The 24521-nt window shown below is 37.0% G+C and overlaps 1 protein-coding gene across 1 annotated transcript; it reads left to right on the plus strand.

Annotated features, from left to right (window-relative positions):
- The first annotated feature begins 571 nt into the window (after positions 1–571).
- Positions 572–22576, plus strand: LOC121366952. Its single transcript, XM_041491180.1, has 11 exons — positions 572–618; positions 3367–3417; positions 6181–6219; positions 7412–7441; positions 10731–10766; positions 11800–11844; positions 15030–15059; positions 15432–15467; positions 17401–17445; positions 21188–21369; positions 22082–22576. Exons 5-11 carry the CDS (start codon positions 10754–10756, stop codon positions 22085–22087), a joined length of 357 nt encoding a protein of 118 aa, XP_041347114.1. The 5' UTR covers positions 572–618; positions 3367–3417; positions 6181–6219; positions 7412–7441; positions 10731–10753; the 3' UTR covers positions 22088–22576.
- The last annotated feature ends 1945 nt before the right edge of the window (positions 22577–24521 follow it).

Raw genomic sequence — 24521 nt, forward strand, 5'->3', positions numbered from 1 at the left:
CAGAAATACAAATATCACAAAAATACAAATATCACAGATAGATACTGACTTTTATTCAAAAGTTTAATTGTATCCCGAAGAAAACAATTGGATGTGTGCTGTATTGGCCATTCTCAAAGAGAATGTTACACCCCTGCACCACGGTGAGGTTACAGCACGCGCAGGGGACGACGCCACCGAGGCCGGTAAAACATTACAGATACAGGTAAAAATCGCAGGTGTATGTATACATAACAAAATTTGACCCTGTATTTTAAATTACTATTCAAGGAAATGCTTATATGTAACAACGCACTCAACACAATTTATTTACGGTTATATGGCGTTGGAAAATTGTTGTTGAACACCATTTGACGAAAGTTTCTGTTTAAACAACACGTCTGGATATTTAGTGCAATCAGCTCTAAAGTTAAAAGTTACAATTTGTTTTGTTTAACGACACCACTAGAGCACATTGATGTATTCATCAAAGCGTATTGCCCGTGTCTATGCAGGAACACTATTTCTGGTACAGTACTGTTTTGTTATGCGACGTTCTGGTGTTTATTCGTGGACATCTATTTTCAGGAAAAAGGCATGAAGGTCACAAAGAGCACGGACCCTCTAAACACGAAAAAGGTAACCTACATCTTCTTTTTATATTACATCATTAGTATTATTATTCTCGAAGTTTTCCAGTAAAATAAACTCTGATTTGATACTGGTATCTACCGTGTGCCAACGTCTTGTTATTGTGAATCAACTACATTATAACGTGTTATTGTGAATCAACCACATTATAACGTGCTATTGTGAATCAACCACATTATAACGTGTTATTGTCAATCAACTACATTATAACGTGTTATTGTCAATCAACTACATTATAACGTGTTATTGTGAATCAGCTACATTATAACGTGTTATTGTGAATCACCTACATTATAACGTGTTATTGTGAATCACCTACATTATAACGTGTTATTGTCAATCAACTACATTGTAACGTGTCATTGTGAATCAACTACATATTAATGTGTCATTGTGAATCAGCTAGATTATAACGTGTCATTGTGAATCAGCTACAGTATAACGTGGTATTGTGAATCAGCTACATTATAACGTGTTATTGTGAATGAGCTACATTATAACGTGTTATTGTCAATCAACTACATTATAACGTGTTATTGTCAATCAACTACATTATAACGTGTCATTGTGAATATAACGTGTCATTGTGAATCGGCTACAGTATAACGTGTTATTGTGAATCGGCTACATTATAACGTGTTATTGTGAATCAACTACATTATAACGTGTTATTGTCAATCAACTACAATATAACGTGTTATTGTGAATCAACCACATTATAACGTGTTATTGTGAATCACCTACATTATAACGTGTTATTGTCAATCAACTACATTATAATGTGTCATTGTGAATCAACTACATATTAATGTGTCATTGTGAATCAACTACATTATAATGTGTCATTGTGAATCAACTACATATTAATGTGTCATTGTGAATCAGCTAGATTATAACGTGTTATTGTGAATCAGCTACAGTATAACGTGGTATTGTGAATCAGCTATATTATAACGTGTTATTGTGAATCAGCTACATTATAACGTGTTATTGTCAATCAACTACATTATAACGTGTTATTGTCAATCAACTACATTATAACGTGTTATTGTGAATCGGCTACATTATAACGTGTTATTGTGAATCAACTACATTATAACGTGTTATTGTGAATCAACTACATTATATTGTGTTATTGTCAATCAACTACATTATAATGTGTTATTGTTAATCAACTACATTATAACGTGTTATTGTCAATCAACTACATTATAACGTGTTATTGTCAATCAACTACATTATAACGTGTTATTGTGAATCGGCTACATTATAACGTGTTATTGTGAATCAACTACATTATAACGTGTTATTGTGAATCAACTACATTATATTGTGTTATTGTCAATCAACTACATTATAATGTGTTATTGTTAATCAACTACATTATAACGTGTTATTGTCAATCAACTACATTATAACGTGTTATTGTGAATCAACTACATTATAACGTGTTATTGTGAATCAACTACATTATTGCGTGTTTTTGTTAATTACAGGTTTGAATGGAAAGGATCCCATATCCCAGTAACGCATCCCCATTGACAAATGTGTTCTATGTTATCTCAAATCGCATTTGTTAGACACACAAATTTACAGTTAAATAAGTTAACAATAATTTACATTTGTGAGACGTATTTCCAATTTGTAAGACAGTTAGTTGCTTGGTTCTAAACAAAGACACAACCAAAATGTAACACAAATAAAAATCACATGAAGAACGTCACATAATGTGAAGTTGCTGGAACACATTGGTTAATTAATCATTGGCTATTGGATGTCAAACGTGGTAATTCTGACATGTAGTCATCAGGGGAAACCCGCTACATATTTCCTAATGCAGCAAGGGATCTTTTATATAAACTTTCACAAAGACAGGAAAGCACATACCACAGCCTTTGTCCAGTTGTGGTGCACTGATTGGAACCTCAAGCGAGCACTCAAGCGAGCACTCAACCCACTGAGCTAAATCCCGCCCCTCTTATAGCTAAACGTCTAAAGGTAAATGTTTATTTGGACAATTCAATGCCAGATATCAGATACTATCAGCCAGGACACTGAAAACATAATATAAAGGTAAATGTTTATTTGGACAATTCAATGCCAGATATCAGATACTATCAGCCAGGACACTGAAAACATAATATAAAGGTAAATGTTTATTTGGACAATTCAATGCCAGATATCACATACTATCAGCCAGGACACCGAAAACATAATATAAAGGTAAATGTTTATTTGGACAATTCAATGCCAGATATCCGATACTATCAGCCAGGACACCGAAAACATAATATAAAGGTAAATGTTTATTTGGACAATTCAATGCCAGATATCACATACTATCAGCCAGGACACCGAAAACATAATATAAAGGTAAATTTTTATTTGGACAATACAATGCCAGATATCAGATACTATTAGCCAGGACACCGAAAACATAATATAAAGGTAAATAACTCGGATTTCGGGCGGGACGTAGGCCAGTGTTTGCGCTATTTCTCGCTCCAGCCAGTGCACCACGACTGGTACATCAAAGGCCGTGGTATATGCTAACCTGTCTGTAGGATGGTGCATATAAAGGATCCTTTGCTACTAATAGACAAATGTAACGGGTTTCCTCTCTAAAACTGTACGTCAAAATTACCAAATATTGCACGTCCAATAGCCGATGATAATAAATCAATGTGCTCTAGTGGTGTCGTTAAACAAAATACACTTTTATAACTCGTATTTCAGGACAAAAGAGTGGTGGAGGAAAAAAGCACGGATCCTCCAATAGCCTAAAAGGTAATCTAATTGTTATTTTTATATTTTTCACTTCACTACTTTTATTGTGGAAGTTATTCCAGTGTAATAAACTCTGTTTTAACATACATCATACACGTACACGCCGTCACATCTGTGAGACTTTCCATTCGTTAGATTTTTACATTGGCCACAGTTCCTATTTGTTAGACAAACTAATTAACATTTGTGGCACCATGATATGTATGTATTTGGTTTACAAACTAATTAACATTCGTGGCACCATGATATATATGTATTTGGTTTACAAACTAATTAACATTCGTGGCACCATGATATATATGTATTTGGTTTACAAACTAATTAACATTCGTGGCACCATGATATATATGTATTTGGTTTACAAACTAATTAACATTTGTGGCACCATGATATATATGTATTTGGTTTACAAACTAATTAACATTTGTGGCACCATGATATATATGTATTTGGTTTACAAACTAATTAACATTTGTGGCACCATGATATATATGTAACATTCGTGGCACCATGATTTGGTTTACAAACTAATTAACATTCGTGGCACCATGATATGTATGTATTTGGTTTACAAACTAATTAACATTTGTGGCACCATGATATATATGTATTTGGTTTACAAACTAATTAACATTCGTGGCACCATGATATATATGTATTTGGTTTACAAACTAATTAACATTCGTGGCACCATGATATATATGTATTTGGTTTACAAACTAATTAACATTCGTGGCACCATGATATATATGTATTTGGTTTACAAACTAATTAACATTCGTGGCACCATGATATATATGTATTTGGTTTACAAACTAATTAACATTCGTGGCACCATGATATATATGTATTTGGTTTACAAACTAATTAACATTCGTGGCACCATGATATGTATGTATTTGGTTTACAAACTAATTAACATTCGTGGCACCATGATATGTATGTATTTGGTTTACAAACTAATTAACATTCGTGGCACCATGATATGTATGTATTTGGTTTACAAACTAATTAACATTCGTGGCACCATGATATGTATGTATTTGGTTTACAAACTAATTAACATTCGTGGCACCATGATATGTATGTATTTGGTTTACAAACTAATTAACATTCGTGGCACCATGATATATATGTATTTGGTTTACAAACTAATTAACATTCGTGGCACCATGATATATATGTATTTGGTTTACAAACTAATTAACATTCGTGGCACCATGATATATATGTATTTGGTTTACAAACTAATTAACATTCGTGGCACCATGATATATATGTATTTGTTAGACAAACTAATTAACATTCGTGGCACCATGATATATATGTATTTGGTTTACAAACTAATTAACATTCGTGGCACCATGATATATATGTATTTGTTAGACAAACTAATTAACATTCGTGGCACCATGATATATATGTATTTGGTTTACAAACTAATTAACATTCGTGGCACCATGATATATATGTATTTGGTTTTCAGAACCTGCGTTAGGTGAAGCTCTTTGAAATAGTTTTTATTTGTCACTAGCTAAATCCCGAGACAAATAGAAATGATTTTACTCGGGTCATAAATATGATAATAACGGTTAACTCGTTTATTATCCTCTGTATAATTAATAGAAATGATTTTACTCGGGTCATAAATATGATAATAACGGTTAACTCGTTTATTATCCTCTGTATAATTAATAGAAATGATTTTACTCGGGTCATAAATATGATAATAACGGTTAACTCGTTTATTATCCTCTGTATAATTAATAGAAATGAATCAAAGTAAATATTGGTATTACCATATTTAGACCAGCCCATCTAAATCGTGTTGTAAAAGTTGAAACAGTCAATATGTTATAATTTTAGTAAAATAGTACACACTTAAAACAGCACTACCACCCTTTTATCTTCTATAGGTACAAATCTAAAGGTGTCAGATATGTACTATTATGAAGAATATTAAAAACAGTATATGAAGTTAAGACACTCAACGTTTCACCCGCATATACCGCTGGCGTCCGCGTTCGATTATAAACAAGAGGTTATTCCGTATTGTTCCAAGCTTTGAACTTGCGCATACTGTTTCATCTGTTTGGTGAAACTCTTGTACAGTCATTATTTGTTGGTCGTTTTCGGATGAGGTGGCACACGTGACAGCTGTGGTGGCAGTACTCATGACGGGTGCCACTGCAGTATTCATGGCGGGTGCTACTGCAGTACTCATGGCGGGTGCCACTGCAGTACTCATGACGGGTGACACCGGCGAGGCAGGATATGCTCACCTTTCGCGAACACCCGATAGATATGATCACTGTTATAACAGCATGTCATGGCAGCTGTACTTTATCCAATTATTTCTGTCTGGTGCTATGATTTGGTAAACTAGTATGGGAGTGGCAGTCCTCTTTGAAAGATGAAATCTCCAGTAAAGGATTTCCTCGGGAGTGGTTGTCCTTCTATAGACGATGCTGTATATATAGAGATTCATGGAATTCCAAATCCCAATTCGACTCTGCATTATGCACTATGCAGAGACACGGCCCAAATCATGTATTACGGTTTTGTTGTTCTATCCTGTCTGTGGGCTGGCGCATATAAAAGAACCGTTGCTACTAATTAAAAAATGTAGTGGGTTTCCTTTCTTACTATTTGACATCCAATAGCCGATGATTAATGAATCAACGTGCTCAAGTGGTGTCGTTAAACAAAGTTCTTGTTGTTGAGATTGCAAGATAATCACAGGTGAGATGTGTTTTTTTGCAGACCAAGCGACGAGTAGAAGACGGGCTATATTTTCTAAACGTAAGTTAAACACCTTTATAGATTTCAGATTCACTTAAAGGGACACGCCCTAGTTACGGCTAGTTGTTAACCATTACGGCGTTGTTTTTCGCTATTAAACCCATTTTTTCACAAATAAAATTGCACTTTACTTACCGTTTATTATTTAGAATATACATTTCCATTCACCTGAAGTGTTTTTTGGTAATCCTGGTAATCCTGGTGTTTGTAATACCACAAAATACATTTTTCGTATTTCTGAAAAACTCACGCGCGTCTGATAAAAAACCGTTGAGCAGACATGGTCTAATCTATTTTTAGAGGGGATATTTCCATTTCAATGTCACAGACGTTGGTATACCACGTGACCGTTATCATTTTGGTTCGGTTTGTTTTCTCGTGCACGGTTCGCGTAACCAACATCCGATTTGTTGTTGTTCATTTGTGAGATTTTTCTTCACAGTTCGTGAACATTTTCAGTAACAATAAAGCTCAGACAAGTAAGTATCGCAATACAAAACGTTACAAACCCTTAAAACCAATAATTTTGCTAAGTTCTACGATATCTGGAGAGGGGATACAACCAGAACAGAACAGTTGGAACATGTCCAGGAGAGGTGAAAAGAACACACCCCAAGTCTGTGAAATTTGTCGTGACGTAGGCATTGTTGTGCTTCGAGCGATATCTACCGGTGACATCAGAATACAAACTTTCAAAATTATTTCAAGCAATTGGGACATGGGGATTCCCATGGTATTTATCGATATAAAACCTGCTTTTTCACTCCATTTGATAAAAACGTGATCTAAGTGTGTTACAGGTTTGTAGATTAACCAAATTACACTAGGGTGTGCGGCTTTAATACTAAGGTTATTTCTAGTATTAGGTTAGAAATTTAAACATATACTTCGTAGTAAGTTAAAATACGTTATATGTATAAGGATACACACACACACACACACACACACACACACACTCAAATTATTCAATATGGCGAATTTGTAAATGAAGTAATCTTTGAACACTAAACAACACCATCAAATACCAGTCGTATAAGCTTCTGCTATTATTACATTCACGCACGCACACGCACACGCACACACACACACACACACACACATATATGATTTAATTTTATTAGTGTATATGTTGACCACAATGTTAGTTACACTGTTTTCTTTCTTTCCTTCTTTTTTATTTCTTGGCTTACAGAACTGAAGAACAACGGCTTCACCTTACATGGTATGATGGCTTAGCTTTTTATATATAATTTACGAGACTATTACATATACAACACGATTCTCAGCTTGCAGGCTGTAGTGTTTCATACTAATGTGTACTCACAGTCATTCACACAGGGATCACCTTTTTTCACACTATGGAAGTTATGCAATTTATCTATTTCTGAGCCGAGTGTTTTCTAAATTGCACACAAAAATAGTATGTGTTTTGTCATTTCCAAATCACTTTTACTTTTCTTCTTACGTTAAACCAAACTGAACTTATTTACAAAATACATTTTTGTAGGATGGTGTGACGGACTATAGTTACTTTCATAATAAAGTATATAAATATCACATATAAAAATAATGTTCTTAATTAACACTCATGGTTTGGTGGAGATGGACTAATGGTGAAACAATATATAAATGGAAAAGGTGTTCAAAGAAAAATGAACCACACTGCATGTTTGTAACTTCAGGTGAAAAGTGATTGTAGACGAGTCTGTAAATTTTAGTGACGTCTGTGAAATAATTCTTGCCCTTTCAAATGAACTTTCTGCCGAGTACTTACCTGGTAACAGGGAGCCGCGTTTTAATCAGCATAACACACCTTCAATATAAATATTTCCACCCCATATACGTTTTTTCTGTTTGTTTCTGGGTTTTTTAACAGAACAGAATTTTATTACGCTCAGGCCGTTGCACAACGGCATATGAGGAACATACAATAACAATAGTATACAGTGGCAAGACGGGCTTTTTGTTCAACCCCTCATACTTAATGTAAATGGGGAGGTGGGCATGTCTTGTAAACTGATAGTTTAAGACATAACGGGAAGCGACTTTGACTACCCTAGTTTCGCGTTCCGCGGGGGTTTGGCTGAATGTTCCCACGGGAAGATTTCTGGGCATTTGAATCGCAAAATTAGCCATTTTAAAACAATAATATTTTAAAAACTATTTTAATGATTATTTTACACAATATTATAACCAAAGAATGTTTTTTATTGTTATTGTTGTTGTTTAATTAGATGGCCTTAAATGCACCATATCTCACTGGTTAAGTAGGGGTACCGTGGGCAATCAGTGTTTCTGCCAGAGGGTACGGAGGGTAACATTAACTACCCTAAACTCTTGGAAATGAATGGATATATTTTTATAATATTTAGAAAGATGATAGTAAGAGAACTGCTGTTTAAAATTGTTTCAAGCGCATGAAATGCAATGTCCATTTTTAAACCATTTCTAAAGCTGTATCCTAAAGCTGTATCCTAACCAGCCGCGAGCGGCCCGAGTGATGCGAGTGATGCGAGCGATTATTTTAGAAATATTGATTTCAATTGCATCATACTAACCGCACGCGTGCGACGCGACGGATAGATATGTCGCGTCGCACGCGTCCGGTTAGGATACTGTAATTGAAATCAATGATTTCTGAAATAATCGCTCGCATCGCTCGCATCACTCGCGGCCGGTTAGGATACAGTTTTACCGGACGCGTGCGACACGATCGATTTGTTTTACAAACCATTGATTTCAATTGCTGCATCCTAACTTGGGAACATTTTATAATTGGATCGCTTTAAACGTGATTTATTGGCATCTGAATCGCAAAATTTCTCATTTTAAAACAATAATTTTTATTATTATGTTAAGGATTTTTTTTTTTTTGTTATAGGCTCAATCGTAACCCAAGAATGTTGTATTCTTTACTTAATTGGTCTGAAACGCACCAGATTTCTTCTGTTAAGTTTGTGTGTGTGTGTGTGTGTGTGTGTGTGTGTGTGTGTGTGTGTGTGTGTGTAATGATTAGGGTCATTTTACACGTGAGCGGACAGCGGTCGAGACGTTTAAGTGATCCCGAGGGCATGCACCCCAAGGAAAACATTAGTCGGATGGCTTTAAACGTGATTTCTTGGCATCCGAATCACATGATTAGCCATTTTTAAACAATAATTTATTTACTATTTTAAGGATTATTTGGTATAATGTTATAACCCAAACATGTTTTTATTTTAGTTTTTATTTATATAGGCTTAAACACGACTTCTTGGAGTTTTATAACTCGACAATAAATATTTTGACTATGAGTTAAAACACACTTGGCCTACACTTAGATCTCAGTCGCTAACTCGTGAACATTAGTGTTGACCGCCGTCTTTTTTAACTGCAAGTGTTTAGCTTCAACGACTTGTTGTGCTTGGAAAGGAAACGTTATCAGTAGGGACACAGCAGGCGCGTGTGCAAGAGAAGGGGAGGAATTTTTTAATACATTTTCCGAAAAGCATGAGGCGACCCCCGACCCCCCCCCCCCCCCCCCCCCCCCCCCCAACTGTGGTAAAATTCCTACACATTCGCCTGGACAGCAAACAAAAAATCAAAAAATCACCTCATTGAAAGTTAAAGTGTGTTTTGTTTAACGACACCACTGGAGCACATTGATTAATTAATCATCGGCAATTATTTTGTCATTTTGTGATTGTGATATATAAACATACATAAAACTGAGAGGTTTTCAATACAGCAACAAACAAAAAGAAAGAGAAAAAAAATATGAATAGAACCTGCTGAAATGAGTTTCTTGAAATTAGGACCATCGGATTGTGAGTTGTCATTTGCTCGTCAGACATTGGGGGTCTATCTAGAGTTTGCGCAGTAGTGCTGACGACGTTTAGGACGAAGACAAGAAATGTTAATGGTGTGTTTGAATTTGATGATATATGCAGAAAAAACCAACAAAAACCCACCAAGAAACAAAACAAAAAAAAAGAAGCAAATTCAAGTTGAGAGCATAACGGTTTTCATGTGTGTCTACAGATGTAGATATATATGTGTAAATACGACGGTTTTCATGTGTGTCATATTTGTGTAAATACGGCGGTTTTGTTGTGTGCCTACAGCTGTAGAAATATTTGAGTAAATACGGCGGTTTTTATGTGTGTCTACAGCTGTAGAAATATTTGTGTAAATACGGCGGTTTTGATGAGTGTCTACGGCTGTAGAAATATTTGTGTAAATACGGCGGTTTTGATGAGTGTCTACAGCTGTAGAAATATTTGTGTAAATACGGCGGTTTTGTTGTGTGTCTACAGCTGTAGAAATATTTGTGTAAATACGGCGGTTTTGATGAGTGTCTACAGCTGTAGAAATATTTGTGTCAATACAGCGTTTTTTATGTGTGTCTACAACTGTAAAAATATTTGTGTAAATACGGCGGTTTTGATGAGTGTCTACAACTGTAGAAATATTTGTGTAAATACGGCGGTTTTTATGCAGAAAAAAGATAATGAGCTGCTCCTTATTTTCAGATTTTAAGAATTTCAATACATACATGAAGCACAAATGTAAGTATCACACTATCTGTGATTTGATCGAGAGAGAGAGAGAGAGAGAGAGAGAGAGAGAGAGAGAGAGAGAGAGAGAGAGAGACTGCACCCCTGTTCACCCCACCCAACTAAAAAAAGATTTGCATCCGGTCCGTTATGGGGATGGGACGTAATACAGTGGTAACGCTCTCGCCTGGTGCGCGGTTGGTCTAGGATCGATCCCCGTCGATGGACCCACTGGGCTATTTCTTGTCCAAGCCAGTGGTCCACGGCATATAACCAAAGCTAAAATATGTTACACACACACACCATGTCCACAATAACAAACATAAACACATCGATATGACATAAATACACCCCTTCAGCAACAACAAACATAAACATATCGATATGATATAAATACACCCCTTCAGCAACAACAAACATAAACATATCGATATGACATAAATAGACCCCTTCAGCAACAACAAACATAAACATATCGATATGTTATACACACTCCTTGCACTACCACAAACATCAACACATCGATATGTTATACACACCCTTTGCACTACCACAAACATCAACACATCGGTATGTTATACACACCCTTTGCACTACCACAAACACATCGATATGTTATACACACCCCTTGCACTACCACAAACACATCGATATGTTATACACACCCCTTCCACTACCACAAATACATCGATATGTTATACACACCCCTTCCACTACCACAAACACATCGATATGTTATACACACCCCTTCCACCACCACAAATACATCGATATGTTATACACACCCCTTCCACCACCACAAACACATCGATATGTTATACACACCCCTTCCACCACCACAAATACATCGATATGTTATACACACCCCTTCCACCACCACAAACACATCGATATGTTATACATACCCCTTGCACTACCACAAACACATCGATATTTTATACACACCCCTTCCACCACCACAAACATAAACACATCGATATTTTATACACACCCCTTGCACTACCACAAACACATCGATATGAATAACATCAGTTCCTCATTTCAGATTCGAAAGAAATCGGGAAAATTACCAAGAAGCTGCTGAAAGAGGGTAATTATAATCTGTTTGTCTGTCTTGTATGTATTTGTGTATTTGTATATTTGTATATTTGTGTATTTGTGTATTTGTATATTTGTGTATTTGTATATTTGTGTATTTGTATATTTGTGTATTTGTATATTTGTATATTTGTGTATTTGTATATTTGTGTATTTATATATTTGTGTATTTGTATATTTGTATATATTTTGTATATGTGTGTATTTGTATATGTGTGTATTTGTATATGTGTGTATTTGTATATGTGTGGGTATTTGTATGTGTGGGTATTTGTATGTGTGTGTATTTGTATATGTGTGTATTTGTATGTGTGGGTATTTGTATGTGGGTATTTGTATGTGGGTATTTGTATGTGTGTATTGGTATGTGTGTGTATTTGTATGTGTGTGTATTTGTATGTGTGGGTATTTGTATGTGGGTATTTGTATGTGTGTATTGGTATGTGTGTGTATTTGTATGTGGGTATTTGTATGTGTGTGTATTTGTATGTGTTTATTTGTATGTGTGGGTATTTGTATGTGTGTATTTGTATGTATGTATTTGTATGTGTGTGTATTTGTATGTGTGTATTTGTATATGTTTATTGGCATGTGGGTATTTGTATGTGAGTATTTGTATGTGGGTATTTGTATGTGTGTGTATTTGTATGTGTTTATTGGCATGTGTGTATCTGTATGTGTGGGTATTTGTATGTGTGTATTTGTATGTGTGTGTATTTGTATGTGTGTATTTGTATGTGGGTGTATTTGTATGTGTGTATTTGTATGTGTTTATTGGCATATGTGTATTTGTATGTGTGGGTATTTGTATGTGTGTATTTGTATGTGTGTTTATTGGCATGTGTGTATTTGTATGTGTGTGTATTTGTATGTGGGTATTTGTATGTGTGTATTGGTATGTGTGTGTATTTGTATGTGGGTATTTGTATGTGTGTGTATTTGTATGTGTTTATTTGTATGTGTGGGTATTTGTATGTGTGTATTTGTATGTATGTATTTGTATGTGTGTGTATTTGTATGTGTGTATTTGTATATGTTTATTGGCATGTGGGTATTTGTATGTGAGTATTTGTATGTGGGTATTTGTATGTGTGTGTATTTGTATGTGTTTATTGGCATGTGTGTATCTGTATGTGTGGGTATTTGTATGTGTGTATTTGTATGTGTGTGTATTTGTATGTGTGTATTTGTATGTGGGTGTATTTGTATGTGTGTATTTGTATGTGTTTATTGGCATATGTGTATTTGTATGTGTGGGTATTTGTATGTGTGTATTTGTATGTGTGTTTATTGGCATGTGTGTATTTGTATGTGTGTGTATTTGTGTGTGTGTATTTGTATGTGTGTATTTGTATGTGTGTGTATTTGTATGTGTGTATTTGTATGTGTTTATTGGCATGTGGGTATTTGTATGTGAGTATTTGTATGTGTGTATTTGTATGTGTGTGTATTTGTATGTGTTTATTGGCATGTGTGTATTTGTATGTGTGGGTATTTGTATGTGTGTATTTGTATGTGTGTGTATTTGTATGTGTGTATTTGTATGTGTGTGTATTTGTATGTGTGTATTTGTGTGTGTGTGTATTTTTATGTGTTTATTTGTATGTGTGTTTATTGGCATGTGTGTATTTGTATGTGTGTGTATTTGTGTGTGGGTATTTGTATGTGTGTATTTGTATGTGTGTGTATTTGTATGTGTGTATTTGTATGTGTTTATTGGCATGTGTGTATTTGTATGTGAGTATTTGTCTGTGTGTGTATTTGTATTTGTTTATTGGCATGTGTGTATTTGTATGTGTGTGTATTTGTATGTGTGTGTATTTGTATGTGTTTATTGGTATGCGTGTATTTGTATGTGTGGGTATTTGTATGTCTGTATTTGTTTGTGTGTATTTGTTTGTGTGTATGTATGTATGTATGTATGTATGTATGTATTATTGATGTATGAATATCTATATATTGTATGTATGTCGAGGTTGACTATTACATACACAGATATTAACGCACTGGCGCAGGGGATAATTAAATCCTTTCTGGCCTCACAAAGTGTCCCATGCCGTTGCTGGGACTCGAACCTGTGGCACCGATTCGCCCGCAAATTACAAGGCTAACCACGATACGCTCTGAGCTATCGAAGCTTCCATAAAAAAAGGAAGCTCTTTAACTCAACCATATGCATGGGGCCTACAATCTACGCGGTCGATCCCGCTTACGTGCATGAAACAGTGGGCAGACCTGGCACTGGCTAGTATGTATTGATGTATGAATATATATATATTGTATGTATGTCGAGGTTGACTATTACATACATAGATATTAACGCACTGGCGCAGGGGATAATTAAATCCTTTCTGGCCTCACAAAGTGTCCCATGCCGTTGCTGGGACTCGAACCTGTGGCACCGATTCGCCCGCAAATTGCAAGGCTAACCACGATACGCTCTGAGCTATCGAAGCTTCCATAAAAAAGGAAGCTCTTTAACTCAACCATATGCATGGGGCCTACAATCTACGCGGTCGATCCGGCTTACGTGCATGAAACAGTGGGCAGACCTGGCACTGGCTAGTATGTATTGATGTATGAATATCTATATATTGTATGTATGTCGAGGTTGACTATTACATACATAGATATTAACGCACTGGCGCAGGGGATAATTAAATCCTTTCTGGCCTCACAAATTGTCCTATGCCGTTGCTGGGAATCGAACCTGTGATACCGTATGTATGTATGTATGTATGTATGTATGTATGTATGTAAGTATGTATGCATGTATGTACTGTGTGTATGTATTGATGTATGATCTGTATACTCTATGTATGTCGGGTTTGACTATTACAAACATAGAACTGGCGCAGGGGATAATTAAATCCTTTCTGGTCTCACATTTTGTCTCATGCCGTTGCTAGGAATCGAACCTGTGGCACCGAATCGCCCGCAAATGGCAAGACTAACCACGATGCCCTCTGGGCTATTGAGGCATCCATAAAAAGGATGTATGTATGTATGAGTGTGTGTGTGTGTGTGTGTGTGTGTGTGTGTGTGTGTGTGTGTTTGTGTGTATTGACTTTAAAAATAGAACAATAAATAAATCGAATTTTAAATTATAATTATAAATTTCGTTTGAAACAAATTAACAACTTATTTTACTTCTTTTGTTTATTTTTTTTCGTGCAGTTGCTGGAAATGAGGAAGATGTCAAGAAAAGTAAGAACACTTTGCTACTTTTAAAATCACCCATTGTTAAAAAATAGGTATATTTAAGAGCATTTTTGTATTCTGTCTTTACATTATAAAATCCTATTTACGAAGATATTTTCTCTCTCTCAGTCCTTATAACCATCCATTTTCCCTATTAGACTCGTATATTGAAAGAGCATCTAACTTGTGAACCTGTTAAAGTTTAACTTTATACTCTTGCAAATTTATTATTATATTTTGTTTTTCTTTGCAAATGATATCTCGTAAATGATTAATTTATAAAATACCTACATTAAGTTCTCCCATCCGAGATTCATCCACTCTTGAATGGTTTCCCCGATAGCTAACATAAAGTACTGCTTTGTTTTCTTATTTCAGTGTCAAGGAAACTTTTCAGACCATATTTCGGCAAAGGTATGTGACGCTTAAATGAAATATTGCTGGAAAAATTCACACAAAAATCGCATAAATTATAATAATTATTTGAGCGCGAATTTAATTCCCAGCAACAATAATGATCTTTAGTAGAAAAGGTATTATATTGTGTGCAAGTGACGTCAGTTTGCCCAAACACCGTATTATCGTTAAGGTAAAGGCGAGAAAGGACCACTGACGGGTCTCGGTGAACAGATACTAGTATTTATTACACACCAGTTTAAGATATTGCTCATGTCATAACAATCACTCATTATTTAATTAGCGTAATATTGGCGTAACGTGAGCGTGACGTAGATCACTTGCTGACCCAATTCGTAGAAAAATAACGTGTTGTAGGTCACGACATCTGCTTACTTCTGCGTTGCGGCTTGGTTGCAGTTGGCTTTCGCTGGTCAGACAGCAGAACTGTCCACTCATTTCATAACAATGGTATGACAGGCAAGCATTAAATAACTGTACAAATGAGATTGATTGACATGTTGGCCCTAGATGTATGACGAATATACGCGCAATCAGTGTTCCTCCATCTACTACTACCTACTCCACAGACGGTGGTTGTTTCAAACTGATCTTGGCTGTCAGTTTCATGCCATAACTAATGCACTTACATGCCATAACTAATGCACTTACATGGTGAAAATGTTGGGATTTGGTTTGCTGATGGTATATAGCGAATTTATTTCCCAGGTGTAAATCGCAAAATTGCAAGCGAAAATATTCCCCATTACGGTATTACTTTTTTAACCAACACTTAATTAACGTGTGACATATCATTAAGTGTAAAACAATAATCTGTGTACATGAAATAAATGTATTGCCTATAACACACACACACGCGCACGCACGCACACACACACACGCGCACGCACGCACACACGCATGTACACACGCACACCCACGCACGCACGCACACGCACATATAAACACACACGCATACACACGAACACACACGTACACACATACGCACACACGCACACACACACACACACACACAGAGAGAGAGAGAGAGAGAGAGAGAGAGAGAGAGAGAGAGGAGGAGAGAGAGAGAGAGAGAGAGAGAGAGTTAACTTCCTGACATTGGATGAAGGATCAGAAGTAGTCAATATTTTACTCTTAATGCTTATGTGATTCCTTATTTCATTTTATTGTGTTTGTGTGTCAGTGTGCGTGCGCGCGTGCGTGCATGTGTGTGTAGTATCTGTTCCATGTCTAAAACGAACCATTAAGCTACGACTAAAAGACCAATATACTCAGAACTGGCACAACCGTATTACTGAATCAGGGAAATGTTCCACATACCTGCTTTTTAAAGAGAAAATAGAATTTGAAAGTTACTTTAATATACTTAAAAGGAAAAATTATACCACTTTTCTCCGATTTCGTATATCTAATTATGTCTTACCAATTGAAAAGGGCAGGTGGTCCAATGTTCCAAAAGAAGATAGAACATGTACATTATGTAATATAGGTGATATCGGAGATGAGTTTCATTATATTTTTATTTGTGATAAATTTAACAAGGAACGAAAAAGATTACTAACGCCATACTATGTTATTAGACCAAATGTAATTAAATTTAGAGAACTGTTTAACTGTAAACGTGTCAGCATCCTTAAAAAGCTTTGGAAACTTATTAATATTATAAATAACCACTTTACCTCCTGAAAACCCATTTTATATAGCTTAATCTTACTTATGGCTTTGAGTGAAATAAAGTTCTGTTCTGTTCTGTTCTGTTCTGTAGACATATAGACAGACTGGTTTCTTTCAAGAATCAGAAATCAGGCAATGCTCACGTTTCGGTAAAACCTGACATCAGTCACTAATTTAGTAAAAATTAACACTAAATAATATTTAAACTTTATAAGTACCCAACTAATATCAGTTTGTCTTCTTTTTGATTTATCAGTGATAGAAGAAATGAAAAAATACAAAGAAGAGTTGCAAACCAGAGGTAAGAATTGCAGGTGTAAATAAAATGTAAATGGCAGGTAAATTCATATGTGTGAGTATAAGTGAGAAGTTTGGTTAATTTATTGTTAAAAGTAATTGAGTTTGAATTTAAACAATACTGTCTGTCTGTTCTGTTCTAACAAGTGTTAGGTTATTGTTGAACACTGAGATTTATGCTTCAGTTTATGCTTATGTTTAGTTTATAAGTATGTCTTCAGTGTATGCTGCTAGAAACATTAACTCACACGCGTCTTTCGAGGATACTCATGGGGACAAAGACACAATCAGTTATTAATACTGAAACCAGAAATCCGCAAATTACATAAGAGTGTGTTACGATTTCGAATAGTAGATATACGTTTTGTGAGGTGTTTTTTTAACGACACCACTAGAGCACATTGATTGATTAATCATTGGCTATTGAATGTCGAACATTAGAGATCTTAGAAAGGAAACCCACTATATGTCTCCTGTCACGGGGATCCTATAATACCCGTAACTGAATGAAACACGATTGTCCAAATATCTCTCCTAACTGTATATCTATTAGAGATCTCTGTAACAGGCAGTTATACCCGCTGTGGCTCGTCTCTAGGTATGATCAGAGATACGATCTTATATAAAGTATATATTATTATAGTATGTTTAGTTCACTAGAAAACACAACAAAAACACAATACACTTTGGAATCTGTATTAACCTACGCTGACAAATGTACTGCCGCAGTAGTTAATTAACAACAACAAATAATAACAACCCAGAACTGATCACTTAATTATTTAATCTCTAGGTGTCTAGTTTACACAATATTCTAATCACTTCACCGTGACACAACACCCACACGTGTGATGATTGAGAAACGCTTCCAGGAGAACTTAATTAATAAAGGAATTACAACTCTATTCCTAACTGGTTAATTTTTAATTAACCCTTACTACTCGTTCAATAACGTGTGATAATTGAGAAACGCTTCCAGGAGAACTTAATTAATAAAGGAATTACAACTCTATTCCTAACTGGTTAATGTTTAATTAACCCTTACTACTCGTTCAATAACGTGTGATAATTGAGAAACGCTTCCAGGAGAACTTAACTAATAAAGGAATTACAACTCTATTCCTAACTGGTTAATTTTTAATTAACCCTTAACTACCCATTCAGTAACCTTGTAACACAGAATTAATACTGGTACCTATCACAATAAAGACAATAACCTACAGTTTACCTAGGTCCTCTAGGATGACTGGTTAAGCTTTTTATAATTATTTAGGACAGTGAGCCTACAGATTACTGCGTCAGATGACCGGCAGCACCGTCTAAATAATATTGGTATAATACAGTATTAAAATATTTAAAGTCACATCAATCACATCAAGGTTATACAGAGAGCAGAAAATATATATTTACCAAAGTCCCGTCTGAACTAATATAGATCGTTCAGTGGACGGACAGCGTTCCCCTGGAGCCTTCCTATGTTTCTCCCCGATATCTCTAAAACCCTAGCTATTTATTCAAAACTCTCAGAGACAGCGAATATCGCCTAGGGGTACAAGGCGGTACCTCACGTATCATGTGGATTTTCCACAACCACCACGCTGGCATATTTTTCTCTGATCGTCAGATTGGCTGTCGCCAGTTCGCCAGAGATCACGGTTGTAAAAACCGCACTCGCGGAGGTATTACGTAACTACTGGCCACCTGGGCCCCGCACCTAGGCTGGGTGTGTATTAGGCGACCGTCGCGCAAAGGTATCACGTAACAAGTTGCCCATCTGGGCCCAAGTGCACATTGGAACTGCACACGCCCTCTAAAACGATTAATATCGCCACAGGCGAAAAGAAATTAAGAGCATGTACCGTCACATCTCCATTAGTAGCAAAGGATCTTTTTACAAAGGATCTTTTATATGCACCATCCCACAGACAGGATAGCACATCCCACGGCCTTTAATATATCAGTCGTGGTGCCCTGGATGGAACGATTAATAGCCCAATGGGCCCACCGGTGAGGATCAATCTTAGACCGACCAAGCATCAGGCGGTGCGCTTTACTACTGGGCTACGTTCCGACCACCATGGGGACACAGACATAATCAAAGACATAATCAAAGACACACTCTATGATTAATACTGAAAACAGAAAGCCGCAAATTACCGCAGGGTATGTGGGGTGTTTCCTCGTTTGAACAGTAGATGAACTCTTTTCACAAACACAAATATAAGGTACACAAGGGACCTAACTGTGTACTGCACAAGGGAGCTAACTGTATACTGCACAAGGGAGCTAGCGGTATACTGCTACCTATTTTCATTTCATTTCAATTTATTTTCGTGCCTATATCCAATTAAGGTTCAAGCACGCTGTCCTAGGCACTCACCTCAGCTATGTGGACTGTCTGTCCAGGACAGTGGATTAGTCGTTAGTGGTTAGTGAAAGAGAAGAGGGTGTTGTGGCCTTACACCTACCCATTCAGTCGTTAAAACTCGCTCTGGGTGGGAATCAGTACCGGGCTGCGAACCCTGTACCTACCTGCTTTATGTCCGACGACTTAACCACGACGCCACCGAGGCCGGTGCTGCCTATTAGCACTCTTTACTTTGAGAAGTCCGAAAAGGGAAGCAACTCTCGGTGATCCTCGGTAGACGAGCAAGCCAGTACATGATAGAGCATTCAGTTTTAGAAGCAGGAATCAACTCTGTTTTACACCATAATCATGGGAATTGGACCACATATCGATATTGTATATCCTATCAAAGTTCTGATTCAAACAAAATATAATAAACAAAAGGGGCAGCCACTGGCTAAAATATTGGTGTGGTCACAGCTAGTTCGATCAGGATAGATCCCTGCATAGTTCAAATCGAGTATTATCTGCCACCTGGGCCCGGTAACACAAAGCACTCGTAACACTTACCTCAGAAGGAAGGAAATGTTTAATTTAACGACGCACTCAACACATTGTATTTACGGTTATATGGCGTCAGACATATGGTTAAAGACCACACAGGTATTGAGAGAGGAAACCCGCTGTCGCCACTTCATGGACTACTCTTTTCGATCAGCAGCAAGGGATCTTTTATATACACCATCCCACAGACAGGGTTGTACATACCACGACCGTTGTTACATCAGTTGTGGAGGCACTGGCTGGAACGAGAAATAGCCCAATGGGTCCACCGACGGGGATCTATTCTAGACAGACCGCGTATCAAGCGAACGCTTTACCACTGGGCTACGTCCCGCCCCCACTTACGTCAGATGTTCAGCATACATAATGTGTGGCCTACGTCTGACGTAAGTGTTACGAGTGCTTTATGTTACCGGGCCCTCTGGTCTTCGTAAGATAAACCGTCGTGCAACCTGGGTTTTGGTCTTGTCTGTAGCGCGACTCTGATTTCGGTCTTGTCTGTAGCGCGACTCTGATTTCGGTCCAGTCTGTCATGTGGCTCTGGTTTTGGTCTAGTCTGTCGTGCGACTCTGATTTCGGTCTAGTCTATCGTGCGACTCTGATTTCGGTCTTGTGTGTTGTGTGACTCTGATTTCAGTCTAGTGTGTTGTGCTACTCTGATTTCAGTCTAGTCTGTCGTGCGACTCTGATTTCGGTCTAGTCTGTCGTGCGACTCTGATTTCAATCTATTCTGTCTCTGTTTCTTTCGGTAGCGTAAATTACCTGATGTGACTGTAGAAGAAGACTCAGGGTTTGTTTATATTCAAAGTTGTTCTTGTTTTCATCCGTGGACTAGAAAAGAATACCGGAGGAAATCCAAAACGCAAACAGAGAAAGCAGACGTCTGAAGAACATGGCGGACGGAAGGGTGGACAGCGCAGAAAACAGAAACCTAAAGGACATGGCGGATGGAAGGGTGGACAGCGCAGAAAACAGAAGTCTAGAAAAGGCGGCAATCCAAATACAAACATAGGAAAGGTACTTATGTCTTAGGAAGAAGAATTTCTACAGCAGGTTCAAATGATGGTAAACAGTATTTGTACATCAAATAGTGTTTTGGGGTGGGGGTTTTTAGTTTTTTTCGTGTTTTATGTTGTTGTTGTTGCTGTTTTAGTTGGGGGGGGGGAGGAGGATGGGTGTTTTTTATATTATTATTGTTGTTTGATTGTTGTTTTGTTTGTTTGGGGTGGGGTTTTTTCTGCGGTTTTTCTTTTTTTTTTTTGGGGGGGGGGAGGGGGGTATTATATAAGTTGTGTATTGTTCGAAAAGTCCTTTAATCAAAGTCCTTATAATTTAACACGTGATTTGTTAAGAACGTGTACATTTTATTACCATTATAATGATTTGTTTATACAAGTGAAAAAACAACCCCAAAACCATCAAACGTAACTTTTATAGATAAAATCAAATGTGCCATTTTGATGTCACTTAAACATCTGAATCAAGACTATTCGAAACCAGTTATTATTGACAAAACCTGGTTGCTATATTTCTACTAGAAGCCCCCTCACCCACACCCACCACCAAAACCCGCGACATATGCAAATGAATCTTACTGAAGTAAAGCGCAACAATGAATTTAGTAAATCTATATTATGACATGACAAATGTATTCTCATCTATTTGCAGTATGGGGCGGGACGTAGCTCGGTGGTAATAAATAACAAACTTCTTCGTCTTCTATTTGCAGAATTAGGATTACCTTCCACATTGTCAGTGACATGTCTGCCGTGTGGTTTCGACTCGGCGCTCCGCCCAACACTACGATTCGTTTATCATGTGTAGACGTCTATGCGTGTGACTGTCACGTGACTGTGTTTCCGCCCAACACGCATTCCAACTAATTTTTTTAACAAACTCAGTAACGTGTAAGACAATTAAACAATAATACAAAAATATTATTACACAGTGAAATATATTTCAGAGATAATTGAGGACTGGTTTTGTGAAAATCGGTATTCTATATTTCAATGGGTTGTTTGCATTCTCATATCGAGGCTGGAATACGTTTGTCACTATTGTGTGGACAAATATAATTTTAGAAAGTAATATACGTAAAACCCCCACATCGTTTGAAATAGTTTATATAAATACTAATAATAACTTAAAACCCAGCTCCGTCTGTTGACAGTTTTGTTTGTGTGTTACATTGTGTCGTGTCTGTTAGTAGAACAAATAAAAGTGAATTTTACGTGGTCGTGTTCCTCAAGCTGTATATGTTGTTCGTCACTAGTAGGAGACGTTTTGTCTGTTAGACATGGAACAAGTCTTGAAGAAATCCGTAATATACAGATATACAGACGTCCACTTTCATAGTCTTTTTTTGTTATTTATTTTTAAGTGGATGGTTTTAAACAAATTTTGTTTGAATTAGTTAAAAAGAAAGAATACAATTTACTGATACTTCATATTAGCTCAAAATATAGTTGATTTTGTTTGATGATGGAACAATTCACAGAAATGTTATTTTAGACTGGACTCAACATTTCGTCAAAGGTGTCAAAAACTACGATTAATGTTCGTAATACATACATGTAAAACAACCTCTGCAAATATCCACGGTAGTCGACAATGCAATGCAGTTGAGGGGTTTTTCTGTGGACTATATTCGATCCCCCCCCCCCCCCCCCACGTCAATTTGTGTGTTTTTTTCGTTTTTCTTTTATTGCCGTATACATTTTCTAAACTGCAGGGGTTGTTAAATGCAATATTATGACATCATATCAGGAGGGAGGGATTTAGTTCAGTTGATTGAGTGCTCGCTTGAGATAATTACGTCGCAGGATCGAACCACCTTGGTGGATCCATTCAGCCGATTGGGTTTTCCTCGTTGCAACCAGTGCACCACAACTGGACAAAGGCCGTTGTATGTGTTTTTCTGTCTGTGGAAAAGTGCATACAAAAGATCCCTTGCTGCATTAGGAAAAATGTAGCGGGTTTTCCTCTGATACCTACGAGTCGGAATTATCAAGTATTTGACATCCAATAGCCGATAATTAATTAATCAATGTGCTCCAGTGGTGTCTTTAAACAAGACAAACTTCATATCTGGGATTCATAGCTCGGAGCAGCAAGCAACACAAATCTTCTCTTTCTTTTGTTTTAGCGATCAGGAAAACAATGACCCTGACGTACTATTGACGTACCCGTAGATGTGCCGTCGACGCACTGCGCTAGTGTGTGTGGGTGGGACAGTATGTCATGGGCCGATAGATAGCATATGTCTTGCAACGAATTGCTTCACTTAACTTAGTTTGTTTTGTTTAACGACACCACTAAAGCACATTGATTTATTTCTGATCGGCTGTTGGATGTCAAACATTTCGTCATTGTGACATATAGTCTTAGAGAAGAAACCGCCATAGTTTTTCCATTAGTAGCGAGGGATCTTTTATATGCACCATCCCACAGACAGGATAGCACATACCACGGTCTTTGATATACCAGTCGTGGTGCACTGGCTGGAACGAGAAATAGCCAAATGGGCCCACCGACGAGGGATCGATCCCAAACCGACCGCTCATCAAGCTAACGCTTTGCCATTGGGCTACGTTCCGCCCCAGTACAGAGGAAATGAGTTGTTTAATTTCTGTAAATAAATTGCTGTAAGATACATATTATCAAATGGACACGAATGTAATATTCAAATTCTCAAAATTCAGTTTTAAATTAAATTAAAATATAAACTGTATGTTCATTTATTCATATCGAACAATGGAACGAACGCAGTTTTCTATAGCACGCACGGTAATACACAGTGTATGGCGATGCGGCCTTTACTGCGGCCTTTACTTCGTGCACGGAGATGTCGAATACAGCGACTACAAGATAACAAATGATGTAAATATGCTAAACTGATTAAGGATAATGTGCGCGGAAACACAAGCAGAGATTGATATGAAAACTGCGAGTGAAATGTGAACTAATGTTAGTTGAAATCTGGCCCAGTGGGTCGGGCACTCGCCTGGGGTGCTTGGGCCAAATGATGGAATCCCCTCGGTGGATCCATTCTGTAATTAGAGCTTTCCACGCCCCATCCAGTGTCCCACGACTGGCATATCAAAGACCGTGATGTGACGTCATGTATGTTGAAACGTGCATACAAAACATCCTTTGCTACTACTGGAACA

This window comes from Gigantopelta aegis, chromosome 3, assembly GCF_016097555.1.
Source record: "Gigantopelta aegis isolate Gae_Host chromosome 3, Gae_host_genome, whole genome shotgun sequence".
In the NCBI taxonomy this organism is placed as follows: Eukaryota; Metazoa; Mollusca; class Gastropoda; order Neomphalida; family Peltospiridae; genus Gigantopelta; species Gigantopelta aegis.